At 38.3% G+C, this 17,629-nt stretch overlaps 2 protein-coding genes across 2 annotated transcripts; one reads left to right on the forward strand and one right to left on the reverse strand.

The window, feature by feature from the left end:
* The first annotated feature begins 720 nt into the window (after positions 1-720).
* On the forward strand, positions 721-6,185 carry prob1 (proline-rich basic protein 1). Its single transcript, XM_060890423.1, has 2 exons — positions 721-893; positions 1,036-6,185. The coding sequence occupies exon 2, from the start codon at positions 1,602-1,604 to the stop codon at positions 5,403-5,405; it is 3,804 nt and encodes a 1,267-aa protein (XP_060746406.1). The 5' UTR covers positions 721-893; positions 1,036-1,601; the 3' UTR covers positions 5,406-6,185.
* A 302-nt stretch (positions 6,186-6,487) lies between these two features.
* On the reverse strand, positions 6,488-17,064 carry slc23a1 (solute carrier family 23 member 1). The gene is made up of 14 exons (XM_060890424.1): positions 16,910-17,064; positions 15,892-16,050; positions 13,590-13,747; positions 13,271-13,359; positions 13,105-13,172; positions 11,470-11,651; positions 11,025-11,145; positions 10,605-10,761; positions 9,920-10,067; positions 9,695-9,800; positions 9,222-9,351; positions 8,377-8,520; positions 7,998-8,093; positions 6,488-6,942 (listed from the first exon to the last, which is right to left on the reverse strand). The coding sequence occupies exons 1-14, from the start codon at positions 16,985-16,987 to the stop codon at positions 6,677-6,679; spliced, it is 1,902 nt and encodes a 633-aa protein (XP_060746407.1). The 5' UTR covers positions 16,988-17,064; the 3' UTR covers positions 6,488-6,676.
* Between the last annotated feature and the right edge of the window lie 565 nt (positions 17,065-17,629).

The following is a 17,629-nucleotide window of genomic DNA, read 5'->3' on the forward strand; positions in this document are numbered from 1 at the left end:
TCCATTCCTTTTATACATAAGTTTACAAATTTACATACTCAAAATACCACCACAATAAAGTTAAATATTCAACAAAAGCCTCACATACCAAGAAAATGAAACATTGACAAAATGTTTAACCACAGAAAAGAATATTTTTCTGTTATTAAAATAAATCTTATACCTTTTCAGAACCTGTGCAATACCACTAACCTTCATTTCATGTAATATAGCTTGAGTCACGTTAGCACCATGGTGTTACTACTGCCACTTATCTGCTTAAATGATATGATATACATCTGAAATATCCATAGCTGCTGGCGTGCACTAACACCACAGGCTCATATTCAGAGAGCCTATTCTATCATGCTATTAAAACATTTGCAAAGACCAACTGGTTTACATGCTTTAGCTCACATAGCATACATGGTCTCATTTCCTTCAGTGGAGGACCCAGATAACTGACACAAAACAAACAAACAAACAAACAAACAAACAAAAAACAGACTAAAAAACTTCCAGCAGAACTGGTAACACCGGAAACTCTTGGCAGAGCTCTGACTCATTTGTAGGTATTCATTCTAAAATGTTCTTAAACAAATTCAATGTAAAATGTGATAGTACAAATGACCCCATTTTAACCACTCTGCTATTTAGAAACTTGTATGTTCTTCCAAAGCATTCTCCAAAAGTCCCTAGCTCTATCTCTCTGATGATAATGTTATGAGGCTGAGGGGGTTATATATAACTGGCCCTTGTGACTGGACTGGCCATGCAAACTGGATTCCAGAGGCAAGCTCACCACACAGCCAGACCAGCACCTGCTGTAAAAGCTAACTGCCACGCTGCTACCTCAACTCCTATGGGGCCTGGATCCTGTAAACGGGGCCAACTCTCAGCAGCTAAAAATTAAGGTCTGATTCATTTGCTCTACAGAATGTATTTAAACACAGGTTTTAAGAAAGTGGCCTAGTTTCTTATTTTAGCTACATATGTAAATATACGCTATACTATAAGAGGCATGTAATTTTTTATTCTTTTTTTTTTTCTCAACAGTGCTTTGGAAATTACAGGAGATTCTACACAAGATAGTTTGATGTTTTGGAACAGGTGGATGTTTTGGATCTCATGGGAGTTTTAAATTGTCTTGGGGCAAAATATCTTCTTGTACGTTACCAGCAGCTGTCATCCTGGAATACTCATTATTTCACATTATCCAGCGAAACCCTGGAACAGCACCGGATACTTTAAGGAAGTTGAAGTTGAAAACAAACATAAATTACAGCAGGAGCAAGCACAAGTTCTCAGAATTTTCAACCAAGTGAATCACTGATTAACAAGTCTTTCTTTTACAGTATGTGTGCTGTTGAGTTATAATGTGCACTCTTTTTCCTTTCTGGAGGACAAAAATAATTAGAAGTGGCTTGGAGTATCAGTACAGATCTTCTCTTACATCTCTTCTTCCTCATACAAGCTTCCTCATTCATTCTTCTACATCATACAAGCTTCTGAGCCAAAAACGTCAGTGTCGCGTCTGATTTCATGTACTGTTGCATTGGAATAAAATAATTAATTTCAGATTTTTTGTATATACATATTTTCCAAACCTTTTCCATGCAAATATGTCAGAGGACAAATTTCTAAATAACGTTTTAAAATATGTGTCTCACTCATCCATTTCTTTGAAAGAAAAAGCCACTGAGCTTCAAACAACAAGAGTAGAGGAGAAGGAAATTAACCCATCACTGGCTGACGATTCCTTGGATGACTCATCAAGTTCATATTGTTCTGCCCTTTGTTCACTCAGTGAGTATAGTGAGGCACTGGGAGACGAAACACAGACAACTTGTACTGACCCACCATGTGAGAATGCTCTATCTGAGACCTCACAATCTGTTGCTGTTTCAGGACAAATGTTTGGAAACTGTTCATCTCAGAACACTGATCTCTGGGAAGACCCCCAAACAAAGCAGAAGAACAATAAAGGAAATTCACAGTATGATTTAAGTGAAAAAACAATATACAGCCAAAATAAAGATTCTGTCAAAATTCCTGTTTTGATAGAATCCAAAAAAAATTCTTCAAGCCCTAAAATAACTATTTTAAATGTGAACCTTAAAAATCAAAATTCTGTAATTGCTGACCAAGGCAGTGTTCCCACCAATAAACCTAATCCCACACCATCGGACTATTTAAAAAGTAAGATTAATGCTGCTCAAACTGATACCAAAGTCCTGGAACACAAAGTTACCTCAAATAATATTTTACCCAGGAGTTTAGATAAGTACCAGCAAGAAAACAACCAAAAGCACAATGATATTGAATCAGAAGAACAACCAACATTTCAAACACTTTACACTGCAAGCTTCAGAAATGCTCAGTATAAACTGAGCACTGAGATCAACCTGGATAGTAGTGAATCTATCATAAGTAAATTTAAATGGGAGGGGGAGGAGCATGGTATAGGGTTTGGAAAAGCGCAAGCAGAGCTGTCACTCAATACTGGAAATAGAAAACTGCCTGCAAGCTGCACCTCAACATTCATAGCCAACAAGCAGAAGTCAGGAATCCTTCCACGTTGTTATTCCAAACGTCTCCTCACAACCAGGAACCAACACCAGAGCTCTCCGGTTTCTCGGACATTGAAAAAGCAGGACAGACAGGGCATCGGGCTGTCCACATCACTTCCACCAACGCCTTGCAGCAGCAGCAGGCAACATTGCAGTTCTGCAGACAATACCAAAGGAAAATTTTGCATGGCTACAAAGGTAGTTGGGACAACTATGGAAGTAGAAGGCCTTGCTGCATTGGAATATACAAGAACATCATGTCCTGACAACAACAATAACATGTCGGCATGCTCAGAGGCTAGCAGTTGTGAATGCATTGATGTGGCCTTGGAAAACCATGAAGAAGTGGACAGAAATGCAAAGACAGTACCAAAGAGGCAGATTCATCTGAAAAGACGGGATAACACAGAGTCTCATGCTAATAAGAAAGAGATTATTCCATCTACACCTAACCAGCCACGAGACATACTCCAGCGTCAGCACAGTACCCCTGCTGTCTTTCATCAGGGCTCACATGGATCTGAAACCAAGTCTGGGCAAAGTGAACAAAAGCAGCTTCAACAAAAGCTTCAGAAATCATTATCATTGGATGAAACATCCAGCAAAACCAAAATGGCTTCCTGCATCATTAAAAATGTCCTTTCAAAGAGGATGCAACATGAACAGAATCTTCACAGTGAGGACGTTCTTGATCAAACCTTCTATCCTATCAAAACAGATGGCAGAGCCAATAATATTGATTACCTGACCTCTTGTGCTAAGGAAGAGTGCACTGAAATTTATGATGGGAACTTAGCTACAGTTACCCTTTTAAGTTGCTATACTTCATCTCAGAGTCCAACGCTGAAGACTGACTCCCAGACAATGAGCTTTATCAAAGAACATATCAGTGTCAGCTCCAAAGTACTTCCTAAACTGATAACCAAACACAGTTTCAACCCTCTGCTTGGAGGTTTAGGCAGAACACAATTTCAAGGAAGTGGTACTGAAATAGCTGCCTATTCTGAAACTGAACAAGAGAAGCTGAGTCCCAGTAAGGAGTCAAACCAGGGCAGTAAAGAGAAGCTATCCTGTGACTCAGCAAAAGGTAAAGCATGGAACTTGAGTGCAGTGACAAGTGGAGCTGTTGGCAAACAAGCCACAGTGAAAACTACACCTGATGAATGTGTCAATGTGCAGGCAGCCCAGAAACAACATTATGTCAAGGATCAGCCCATTGAGAAGCAAGAGAAACCAGGTGAGAGTAAAGAAAGCACCCAAAGTCCCTCAGTGTCTGCTAGGCTAGCTTGTAGTCTGGATTCAAACACGGTGGATAATGCCCTGTCCCAGTCTGCTAGGTGTAATCTTGAAAAAGATCAGGAGAGTGGCAAGGGAGAACTCAGAACCCCTGGGCAGTCAGTAAATATGGGCATTCAGAACCAAGGAAAATTCAAAGCAATATCCCCTGTGCATGTGGTGAGGGATATGCGGAGCCTAGTAAAAAACACATACAGTCTGTCATTCAGAGGGCCCAGTGAGGAAGTACAAGGGCTGGATTTCCATAGTTTCACAACAGCACCACCACATCCAGTTATCAGCAAAAGGGAGAGCAAATTGAACGGACACAAACAAGGTGAAAAACTACATGTGCCAAATCCAACACTACCTCTTGCACTGGAAACAGTCATGGATTTGGCTTCTATTGATACTTCTTCCAGAGAATGTGCAACAAAGGCTCTTTCTATCCTGGAATCAAATGACAAATTTCCCCATACTGGATTTACAAAGGTCAGCCCAATTAGTGCAGACCAGACAAACAGTTGTGGATTGTCAAAATCCCCAGAGGTTCAGGACAGCACAACAGCTATGAGCCAAACAAATGCCCAACGTAGCAACACATACATAAAACAAAAACCTTGCACAAGCAAGCCAATACAAGCGCATAAGGGGACCTTTACTAACGCATCTACAAATGAGCAGTCTGCAGACATCAGGAACCCAGAATGTGAGAAACCTAAAATCTTTGCTGTGCATCCAAAGCAGCCACTGACAACTGCATTACTCTCTTGTCCGCCTACAGAAAGTTCTGGCCAGCAGGGTAGCTGTAAGCTCTCCAACCAGGAAAGATCTTTAGAAAAAGATGCCCAACAAATTCCAGGCCAAGCTGCAAAATCACAAAGCTCAGCTGGATCTCCCTCTGCTTGCATGTTAACAGTTGCTCCAGCACCGGTTTTCCCATCATACTTCTACAATCCTAATGTACTAAGCTACCAGACAATCTCCCCCAAAATGGGGACAGTTAGTTATGTTCAAGGTCCTGTCTTGCTGCAAATGGCACCTCACAACCAGCCGCCTACAGCAAGTGGTCCTATCCCCTTGAAAAAATCATTATCAGTGGAAAACAGACTGCTATCTCAGCTATACACAGCAGATGGCTACCCAGTACCGCAAGAGACATCTAAGCAGATGGAGAGTGGAGATATCAGCCACAAAATGCCTTCTCCAGATACCCAACCGTGCACAGCTTTTGTCACAACCTTTGATGATGAGGGCAAACATGGAGGATCTAGTATCTTGTATCCGGAAATGGATGGAAGTCAGCATATGTCAAATCCTCGACACACATTGCTAGACCCTGAAACCGGCCAATGCTTCTATGTAGACATGCCACAACTGCCACAACGCAAGATGCTCTTTGACCCAGAGACCTGTCAGTATGTTGAGGTCGTAGTCCCACCGCAAACTTTATCCAGTACTGTTATGACAACCCCCTGTGCTGTACCTTTCTCCTCCCTTCACATCCCAACCATGTACACTCCACATTGCCTGTCTTATGTCCAGACACACCATTGGGAGCTGCCACCACCACAACCTTGAGAGTTGACACAAAGGCCTGTACAGGTTGTGTGAACTGGTTGAATGGAATAGTTTGACACTTAGTTCTGGACACAGAAAATATGAAATTTGTATAACGTTTAATAATGTTTAATAACATTACATCATTTTAATGGTTTGCGTAGCTGAGCACAAACTGATATATCTACCTCTGGAATTAGTAGCTGTCATTTCATTAATTCTGAAGGATGCACAAACACACACAATTACATGAAAGACATGAAGGTAAATGTAACAATCTCACTAATACAAAAAATAATTTTCTTTTTCTTTATATTCGTATATGAAGACCAAGAACATGTCCTCATTTACTGTCATTTTACACATTTTTTGCATTTGTGACAATATCTGGTCCTCACAGTGTAAATATTGGAGTTCAGCAATGAATATAATGGGTGACACTTCACTCCGGAATATTTTTCCAGGAACTTGTTTGGCATATTTGTTTGAAATATTAAGCATGGATAAGTAAGAGAAACAATGATCAACTAGTGCACATTATTTAATTTACACACTGACAGAAGCACTTTGTACCACAACCACGAGAAATGTGCACAGCGTATCTTGTACTAGAAATCATTTAATATCAATTTTCAGTATCATTTATTTTAAAAAGACTTCCTTGAAAGTACAGTAAAATATATGTTTGGTCAGTTTTCTATGGATCCTTATAGATGGGTTTATTCCCTTTGGGAAGCCAATTGTCTTACTAATGGTCAGTCTCAAATAAGGAAAAAAAAATTACCAGACTGCTCTTATGAATGCTGTCAATTAATTAATTAAAGCAATCACAATGGAATAGACCTACAAGTGTGTAAATCATGGTGTATGGTTCCAATGCTGCAGTAAATGCAGAATTTATCAAGACACATCATGTATTAAGAAAAGGACTAAATGAAATAAAATGCTTAATACTGTATTTTTTAATAAGCTATATGATTTGTATTGACACGTCAACCATTTTTAAGTCTTCCTGAATGCCTGATTTCTTTTTGGTCAATAGTGGCTATTAAACCTTTATATAAAAATTCATATAAAACAAATAACTAATAAAAACGTGCAGCTTATTTTGATTACATTTATTTAAAAATGCCTTATCTTGTGTACAAGTCATTTAATTTGTAATGAAGTTTTCTGTTCAGTGAACATAACATAGAAATAAATAAAATCATTAACAAAGAAAATATGTTTTTTTTTTTTCAGATATGAAAATCTAGCAGTGTATAAAATTTACAACAGAGAAGTACACATGTCTATACTTTGGTGCAGCTTGCAGTCCCGGGAGTGTTCCTTACTGCACTTTCATCATTCTTATTGTTCAGCTCCTCATGCAAGCTTCTTTTTCGTCGACGCAATTTAAAGCCTTGAAATGTGGGGCAGATGGGCAGGTAACGAAGACAATCAAGCTGCCTTACCATCCCCATCCCAATTGGGAAATCATATGTGTCTGAACTGACACCACCAATTTCTGTGGAGACCTCAGCCTTCCAGTCAGTGAGACCGCGCTCTTTTTTTGTGCCTGGAAAAAACATACAGATCATCAGTAGCTTAATGACCAGTGGTCATTATCCTGTACTTAAATTACAGTAGAGACACCTGTGATAACATGTTACTTGAGTATTATTAGACGTTTTCTACTTCTACATTAGTTAAAATACAACAATTATTGCTTTTAACTATACTGAATAATTTTAGTTCTGTTGTTTTGACTAAAAAAATATTTTAGAAGTTTTAAATAATGATCAGTCATTTGTTTTATTCATTAAACCTGCAGAAACATGTCTTCAATTTAAATGACAACGTTCTGAACGCAGACATTCTCTGTACCCCAGACACCTGCATTTGAATATACTTTGGTGGAATATTTTAAACATATCTCTTAGATAAACGTAAGGGTTTCCAATTTTTTTTAGCCTTGTTTCATCTGGCAGTCTTTTTGTTTTGGCTTTTTTGATGCTATTGCTATGTGATACAGACAGTTATCTGTTAACTGTTATCTTTCGCAATCAGTTAAAAGGTTTGCTGCAATAGGATTGGTTTGTTTCGATTTAACAGTGCATCAAGTGCATTCAGATAGTTCAGCCAATCCAGTTTTCTCCTGCTACGCTGTAATAATTAGCGATTGACATCCTGCAACAGGGGAAATTGAATAAAAGTACATTTACATTATTTAGCAGACACTCTTATCCAGAGTGACTTACATTGTCTTATTTCAGTTTATACACCTGAGCAATTGAGGGTTAAGGGCCTTGCTCAGGGGCCCTGCAGTGGCAACTTGTTGGACCTGGGATTCGAACCAATGATCTTCTGATCAGTAGTCGAACACCTTAACCACTGAGCTACCACATCCCAAAAAATGTCCTAAAAGTAGGACATTTTGTGTTGAAAAACAATGAAATAAATGTATAGGTTCTGCAAAAAAAAAAAAAAGCTTAAAAAAGAGTACAGATAAAGAGTTACAGATAAAAAAGAAGAGTCAAGAACTACACTGCTGTCCACCTCAGTTAATGACTAATAGGTGTTGTGGGTGAATCAGGTGAAAGTTGTCTTTATGTTTATAGAACAATGATGTACCTGGAATGGTGTTGTCCAGTACAAATGCTAAGAATCCTCCAACAAACATTTCTGTGGTCAGGAGAACTGTAAGGATTTGATCCAGCTCAGGGACACCTGAATATATCACATTAAAAAAAAGAAAAAAAAACTATCATCACTGTGTACAAGAAGTTATTTTTATTTTGTAATCTCTCTAAACTAGAACTTCATGGACTTAGTGCAATACTTAACATTTATTATTCAGTAACTACTATAAATTAATCAGTAACTAGAGTGAAACTAATTGATGTATGTAGTTTGAAGTGGGAGGAATGTAAGACTCTTGACAAGTTGACAAGATTTCAATAAAAGAAACCTACACACAAACACACACACACACACACACACACACACAGACCTGTCTTGATGCTGCCTGGGTGAGCGTCCAGGTAATTGGGGAGCATAAGGCCAGAGAACATGGAGAACCCCAGGACAAAAAGGTTTCGTGAGGAATTTAAATCCACGCTCTGCAGATTAGACAAACCCACTGCTGTGATCATACCTATTCAAAAGCAAAATATAATATAAAGGGTCTGTAAAAAGTACATAAAACATATAATTTACTAAACATTTGAAAAGCACTGGATATGGGAAGAAGTTACTTCTGTTACGATTCTGGCTGACACTTTACAATACCGTTCTTGTTCTTGATGAGCTATTACTCATCGCCTGTTACGCCATTCTCCACAAGGAGATAATGAAGACCTTGAACAGTACTGTAAAGTGAAATACATAATAACTCATTATTAATGATTGCAGGATTATTGTGTCCTTTCTTAGAGGATCATTTTCTGTTCCATATTTTACACTTTTATATTGTAGTGTGTTGTTGTAAGAAACTTCGCTTCAGTTAGTAATTCCTCAGAAGCTTTATGAGACTCTCTAATTAAGGCTTGGCTCATAATAAACTAAAAGTTATTACTTCATTATTACTTCAATTGTTCAATATTCATTCAAGTTAACAGTAGTGACTGAGGTGTTGATTGTTATATGCTTAGGTCATACAGTTGTCAGAGTTGCTGAACAATATTGTAAATGTTAGACAACATCCTTTGCTGCTAACTGTCTGTTCTTAGTCCTTGTATATAACAGGAAGGGAAAGAACAGAAAGAACAGAAATAAGGACAATGTGCTATGTAATGGCATTTCAAATGAGCTGAGTCACAAAGCTCTCAGGCTTTGAAGAGCTGAAGAGCTTCTTACCAAACAAGGTGCAGAATAATCCTCCAAGCACTGGATCCGGAAGCGAGGCAAACAAGGCTGTGAACTTCCCAATGGTTCCTAATAGTAACATTATGATTGCACCATACTGCACCACTCTCCTACTGCCCACCTGTGCAGGAACACAGGGCTTAAATGCAAATTGCTATAAACATGTCAGTGCAATTCTGTCTATTTTATTTCAGGTCTGTCATGGCATTTTTGTTGCAAATGATCGACATAATTTTACCCATAAGCACCCTGGGAGGACAAAGTCCAGCACATCAATGATAACACTGAAAACTATAGAAACTGAAAAAAATATTACAGGAAAGCTCTTTAGAGATATGTACATCACTGTGTTATCTGCCCTACCCTTTAAAGTAAAGCTCTAATAGCACGGCTGAATGCCACAACCTAGCCATCTCCGTATTAGAAAAGCATTGTATATGTGATTCTGTAAAAAATAACTCCACCTTAGTAATGCCCAGCACCCCAATATTAGGACTGGAGGAAGTGGAGCCATTTCCTGTTCCCAATAAGCCTGCTATGATGCAGCACACACCCTCCATAAAGATCCCTCTAAAAGAAACAGGAGGGAAAAGGCATCAAAGTCAGTGGCTTCGATACAACTTGAATTAATAAAATTATTAAGAATTATAAATATATGTAATATTTTGCATTATAGCTTTTCTCTAAACCTGTTAATGGCATGAACAGGAGGTGGAGGAGCTCCAGCAAGACGGGCACACGCATAGTAGTCTCCAATAGACTCGACTATGCCAGCTAATGTGGCACTAAACATTCCCAGCACACCAGCTACCGTCACTGTGGGTAAGCCCCACTGACCTGGGCCACATACAGTAATATCCAAAGAGTTAGCACTGCATCGAAATGAACATTGTGATCACTTCTAAACATGGCTTTGAAATCGTCAGGTGCTCATGTGTGGTTTTATGACCATGCATTGTAAAAACATACTACAAGATAAGCAAGACATGAAAGGTTCTATAGTTACTTAAAGGTACAGTTTATAATAAACATGTCTAGACATCCAATTTTCATATAACTTCAAAGACAACTTCACCAGTGGTTGTGAATATTTTCTACATTTCAGACATCTGTTAACATTTTTCTGGCCTATAATGCCTGCCCTTTTAAAGACAACCCAAAAGATGCTGGTTGTTTAATTTGATAAAAGGCTTGTCAGTGGTTTTATTACAATTGCAATTCTCCTTCCAGGAAGCAAGAACTGGCAATTTAAGGTTCCTTATTGTTATTGCTTCTGGCAAATATTGTGCAAGAGCTTTATACTGTACAGTTGATGTGAAAATGTTAATGGTGCTTACTTCCTTCACAATGTACCCAATTTAATTTTACACTTACAGGGATAGGGCATGCGAAACCATGGCGCTTGGGACATGATCTCCCCTCTGGCATCGGTTCGAGCCTTGTAGCCATACTTCTCTGGGTCGTTGGGCAACACGTCTGTCAATGTGAGGATGTAACATACAAACCAAACCAGCATGATAGCCATGATGATCTGCCAAAAATAAAACACAGCTAAGATACTGGGAATTTTAATCAGTTGTTGGACAAATAACTTGCTAGAATATATCAGTAAACCGTGCCATTGCAGCTATAAGTGAAATATGACATGAATGTGATGAACTCAGTGTTGCCTTCCAGTGAGACAGGTTTATGGCCTACTAGGTCAGAGTGACAAAGCCCAGAGGAGCAGACAAGAACAGTCACAAAGGTTTCCAAGCATTATGACTATGTTTAAGGGTAAATGTTGCCTCATACCGGAAACATCTTGAAGATCTGGAAACGAAAGGTATGACAGCCTTTCTGTTTAGAATAAAAGGGAAAGGGGGCAGCCCAATTTCTGAGATACTGAGCAAAAAGCACAATGAAGAAGATGCATCTGGAGAGACAGAACACACACAAACACACACACACAAACTGATATGCATCTGTGAGAAAATTCACAGTGAGATGAGTGATAAGATGACTCACACCCTTGCACATTTAACATGACGCTTCTAATGAAAGAAACAGATTTACTGAAACTTATGTGTAAATGCCTAAGGCAAGATTCATCCATGCCTTATTTATTCACTGCTTATTTATTCTTTTCATTCCTCCAAAACAAGTCATCTGTAAGAGTAACCAATCACTTAGCTTTGCTCTTACAATGGATAGACAGGATGTAAAAACTGAAGCGCAGTTAAAGTCTAAGTGTATTTACAGCAGAGAGAGGCCCCAGTGGCTGCCTGCACGATCTCCAGCAGTTTGGAACACGGACAAGCCGATCAGGGACACGGTGGGGGTGACGGTCAAAGGCCCGATGGCATTGAGCAGGAGTCCAGGAATCCCCACCAGCCCAATTACCACTTCCACCACACTAGACACAATAATGGCACCCTGGATCTGTAGGGAAGAGTTGTAAATGTTCCATTACTGGAAGTGTATTGTTTAAAGTTCTTTGAGTTCTAACCAAAAATACTTAAAGTCAGGGAATTATCTTAATGGATCCCAGATGCGGCTCAAATGTTCATATTTTTAATTAAATGAATAGGAACACAATCTTGATTCTTATTATATCTTATTTTGTAGACTGTTATTTAAAAATGTGAAACATGTAGAAGAGAAAAACAATGCATAGAACAATACATACAGTTTATGCATGTAAATAAAGCCCAATAATGTAATCTCATGAGGGTTAAATGTAATCATGACACTTCTAGCCTTTACAAAAGAGCCTGTTCTTTTGGTTTCTAAACTTTGAACAAACACTGCAAAGGAAGATAAGATTAACTGACATTGCAAATGTGAGTCATCCATATTTACTCATCGTTATCATCTTCAATAGCTGTTAAAGATATAATGCAGATTACAAACAGTATTATGTTTCTGAACTAGTGACTACTTTGTTTTGCTGCAAAACGTTCAATTTGTGACAGTGATGAAATGTCAGATAGACAGGCTGGGACTGGAAATCAACTGACATGATATAATGATATAATTTTGAGTTTTTATATCTTTTGAAACCTTTACAGCATCATAAAACAGCTACACTAGAGAAACTGCATGTTTACTAAGACAAGATTTTCATGTTTACATTTTAGTTGTACATTTTCATTTGAATTGATTAGACTTTTCTTTGTTAATATAGACACATTTACAAAAACCAATTAACATTTGTACAGTAGAGAAACCAGATGTGTTAATCATTTCTTCAAAGACATTTGTTTGTGAATGATGGATCATGATAAACATAGTTTTCAAGATTTATACTATTTATTTATACTATTTATACTAGTCTGATCTGGTTATGATGATGTAATGATATAAAATAATATGAAATGTGGGGGGCACAGTGGCTTAGTGGTTAGCATGTTTGCCTCACACCTCCAGGGTTGGGGGTTCGATTCCCGCCTCCACCTTGTGTGTGTGGAGTTTGCATGTTCTCCCTGTGCCTCGGGGGTTTCCTCCGGGTACTCCGGTTTCCTCCCCCGGTCCAAAGACATGCATGGTAGGTTGATTAGCATCTCTGGAAAATTGTCCGTAGTGTGTGATTGCGTGAGTGAATGAGAGTGTTTGTGTGCCCTGTGATGGGTTGGCACTCCGTCCAGGGTGTATCCTGCCTTGATACCCGATGACGCCTGAGATAGGCACAGGCTCCCTGTGACCCGAGGTAGTTCGGATAAGCGGTAGAAAATGAGTGAGTGAGTGAAATTAATAATTGTGGATCTTTGGGAAATAACATAAAATGATGATCGGGATAAATCTAGAGGCTAGGCTTACAATGGTGATTAAATTTAACTAAGAAGGTGTTTGTTTGAATTCTCCACAGGGCCTTTAAGTAAATAGTGATTAATACCTCTCTAATCCGGGGCTGCCAGATATGTGCGGTATTGAGGGGTAGTGTCCAGTTTCCATAAATCTCCTCTGCAAAATATTAGCAGCATGCAATGGCAAAATGGTGAGCATGTTCACAATGAAGAATATACTCAATAGCAGCTTGAAGCACTACAAATGGATTATACCTTCAGGAGGACATTTCCACCTCTCCAGTCTTAGAATGGCCTGGGCAGGGATTAGGAAAGCAAATGCACTGGCCTGAAACAGGGGCAACCTACACAAAGTGTACCATATATGAAGACAAAAGAAGAAGAAGCCTTTATTATCATTATATCTCTATATTATCTTTTGTTCGCATAGCCCAGCTTAGGAAGTTGGGGTCAGATATGATAAAGAACCCCTGGAGCAGAGAGGGTTAAGGGCTTTGCTCAGGGGCCTAACGGTAATAGCTTGAATGATCAGCTAAGAAATATTAAATAATCTATGATAACTAGTGACACTCACCTGACACCAAAAGTGGTTTGGATAAGAGTGGTAATGCCCACACAGGTGAAGATGGTCCCGACTAGCTGGCTTACAGTGTACTGATCCCGGCCTACACACATGGAATCGGCCAGAAGGAAAGGCACAGCGATAGTGCCACTGAAACATGTGAGGTAGTGCTGGAGAGCAACAGGGAGGGAGAGAGAGAGAGAGAGAGAGAGAGAGAGAGAGAGAGAGAGAGAGAGAGAGAGGTCAAAGCTGAAACAACTACTGTCTTTGTTTTACTCTTTTTAACTTTACTGCATTAATGTACATTAACAAACCATGAACTTCAACATTAACAAACCATAAGTAATGTTAACAAACAGTGGCAACATGAGTTTAATGTTAACAAAATATCTTTCATTTTATTTTAATTTAAGTTCATTTTAAGTAACGCATGCTAATTTATGTTGGGTTACGTTAAAGTAAATTACATAGTAAATTACATTATACTCCAAAACGACAATAACTTTCTGAACTCTGGTCTTTAAATATTTGAACTCTTTTGAGCTTTTCATCTTTAGCTCAGAATTTTTACTTTTGCTCATTTGGCTTACACTTTTATCCAAAACAACTTAAATTAGGCAGTATACAGCTGAACAGGTGAGGTTTAAGGTTTAAGGGTCTTGGTCAGGGGTCCACCAGTGTCAGCGAGACATTTATGGCACTTGACAGCAACGTTCCCATCAGTAGCATAGGGCATATTTATTAAGATCTTAATTCATGGTAGATTTATTTAAATACTTATGAATTAGATAGGGGGGCACAGTGGCTTAGTGGTTAGCACGTTCGCCTCACACCTCCAGGGTTGGGGGTTCGATTCCCGCCTCCGCCTTGTGTGTGTGGAGTTTGCATGTTCTCCCCGTGCCTTGGGGGTTTCCTCCGGGTACTCCGGTTTCCTCCCCCGGTCCAAAGACATGCATGGTAGGTTGATTGGCATCTCTGGAAAATTGTTCTTAGTGTGTGATTGTGTGAGTGAATGAGAGTGTGTGTGTGCCCTGCGATGGGTTGGCACTCCATCCAGGGTGTATCCTGCCTTGATGCCCGATGACGCCTGAGATAGGCACAGGCTCCCCGTGACCCGAGGTAGATCGGATAAGCGGTAGAAAATGAGTGAGTGAGAATGAGTGAGTGAATCAGATAAATGTTAGTTAATGCAGTTGGTAATTATTTGTCTGTTAACTAATGTGTTAAATAAGACATACTTTACAAAGAAACCTAAATGTAAAACATATAGGTTATATATATATATATATATATATATATATATATATATATATATATATATATATATATATATATATACACACACACACACACACACACACACACACACACACACACATACTTTCCATAATTAATTAATTCTATAATTAAGACATTATAGTCCCTGCCATGCTTATGTATATAGCTGTACCTGAAGCTACAGTCTTCATAGGCGTACATAGTGCTCCCTGACAAATGTCAAGAGCCTACATAAACATTTAAGGAAACATATTGCCATGAAGATCATCAGTCTTCTGGTGAATTATAATGTTGATGTAAGATGACATAGTATGACATTGTTGACAGGATTGTGTTATGACACCTGTTTGGATGACATAAGGTTATGGGGCCATTACAACTATTGTATAATTGTCATTGTCAAGCTCTATATTTACAGTCAAAGAATATTGAAATTCTTGTCATTATGTTCTATTTTTAAGAAAACATAAATAAATGTATATAAATAATCAAATAAATAGTTTGTTTAAATACAAGAAACAACTCTGTTACGTCCTCTGGCATAACAGCGTCATGGATTTGGCACTATTTAAACAAATCTCCTAAACAAAAAAATGTTAAGATGCTTTAAGGAGAAACTGTATCTAACATTGTGATTACATTGTTATGGAATTGTCATCATTATTAATAATAATCTTATGAACTATACTCAAAGGCCAGAGTAATTATATATCTGTGGTCAGTGTCAGCTTTTCACGTTGATGCTTATAGACAAGTAGCTAAATTGGAAGAGTTCAATTTACAGATTAACCTCACTTACCTAGAGTATGTGACCATTATGTAACTTATAATTACAGAAGTATGCCACGCTACATCATTTGTCATGACATCACAACCTCATTTAGGTTAGAAAGTGTCACTGTCTCAGGCTTTGTGACAGCCAACACCTGCTATAAGCTTTTATATAGCTCCTAAGCTTGTATGTTTATATAAGTTAATGTCAGTTGTCTTGGAGGATGTTGAGCGTGGAAGTAAACATTGTGCACATGATCTATACCTGTAGTCCAAGCAAAATACACAAATACCAGGGTGGTACATCCTCAATTCTGTAGATCATATCAAAGCCTGGTGTCTGAGAGTTGATTCCAGAGAGCTGCTCAATGCCCTGGACTTCCTCAGCAGCCAGCTCCTGCACACGGCCATCTTCAAGGGGCAACTGGAAAAATGACGAGGTCACTCAAGCACACAGAGCTTTTCATCTGACAGTCTTCGCTTAATAATTGACAGAGTTTAAAGCTGACAGACTGTAAAGCTGTGAAAAATGTCAGGTTACAGGTCCATATCACATTTTCCTGACATCCTTGTGATCTAAGTTGCAAGTACAATTTATTAGATGGACACAAAATGAGCCAGGCTTAAAATTCTGGCCGTGTCAAAATTTTATTATCCTTAATATTCTTAGTATTATTCTTACTACGAATTTCTAAATTCTAATTAAATAAATTGCTTTTCATTTTAAATAATGATTTGATAGCTACCAGCTGAAAGCATTAGGTTCAGTCAGTCTGACTGGATTTTGAACGAACAAACAAGCAAATAAACCATTTTTTAACTGATTTTATCATCCTGACCCATCATACAGATTCAGATTATTTATTTTTCAGTTATTTCAGATGATTTGATGCAATTAGGAAAACAGGAAATTTCTTTGAGATACTTTAGCAACGGAGGAACCCAATCTGAACAATTTAAGACCATTGAAAAAGTCTTTTCTTAACAAACGAGTAATCTTTTTCTTTGTGAGTTTTATTTGTTATTTAAAACTGAAATATATTGCAGTCAGATGAACAAAAGTCACAATAGACAACAGCATGACTATTGAAATGAATAAGAACAAAGAACCACTGTTGTACATTGTGCCTTTTATTCTGTACACAATTGAAACATTTAATCTTCACCAGAAAGTTTCCCAGTTAAACAGTAAACGTTTAAATCATTACTTCGCCAAGTTGTATTGATCTATTTCATAGAACAGCTACATTTGGAGAGATGATCGCAAGCTGTTTTGGTTTTACCTTAGGCTCAGCTGCGTTGTTGGAATACTTCCTCGGCCTGTGGAGGCTGGATATGACTGTGGGCTCCGCGGGGCCCATGTTACTGACTCCTTTTTTTACATGGCTTCAAACAGATAGCTGTCTTTATAGAAGAGAGGGGAGCAGGGACAGATTAAGCAGGTTAATGATCTGCCTTTGGCTGGACTTTACACAGCCCGGCTCATCAGTGAGCATTCGAGAGCTGCTTTCTGAGAAAGCAGAGCATGCAAAGTGATGGAAGATGCTTCAGGCTCGGCAAAAGAGGAAAAACAAAGCCAGGTGATAAAACATGTGAGATTAGGCTTTGTGTGGTTATGTGGGAGTAATGCTTGGTTTGGGGAAGCGTTTTCACAAAGCTCTTTTATGTCTACGATCAACTCCTCAACTTAAGCAAGGAAATATAATTACTTATACCAAAAGAGAAAGAAATCAATCCATCAGTATTAGTGAAATAAAACCTGGGGGCAGTAAGAAAAATTCAGGCTATTAATTTACAACTATGAAATAACAAAAATCCCTTTAATAACAAAGTTGATTTAATTGATTATATCTTCTGATTGAATCACCTCAGGTCTCACACAGACATAAAATAGATCTATGCTCCAAAACTTTTGGCACCCCTTAAAATAATTTCCAAAATGATTCCAAACATCCTCGCAAACATCTGGGAAACAAATCCATATCTTTATGCTGAACAAAAAA

The sequence above is a fragment of the Tachysurus vachellii genome, chromosome 17, assembly GCF_030014155.1.
Source record: "Tachysurus vachellii isolate PV-2020 chromosome 17, HZAU_Pvac_v1, whole genome shotgun sequence".
Lineage (NCBI taxonomy): Eukaryota > Metazoa > Chordata > Actinopteri > Siluriformes > Bagridae > Tachysurus > Tachysurus vachellii.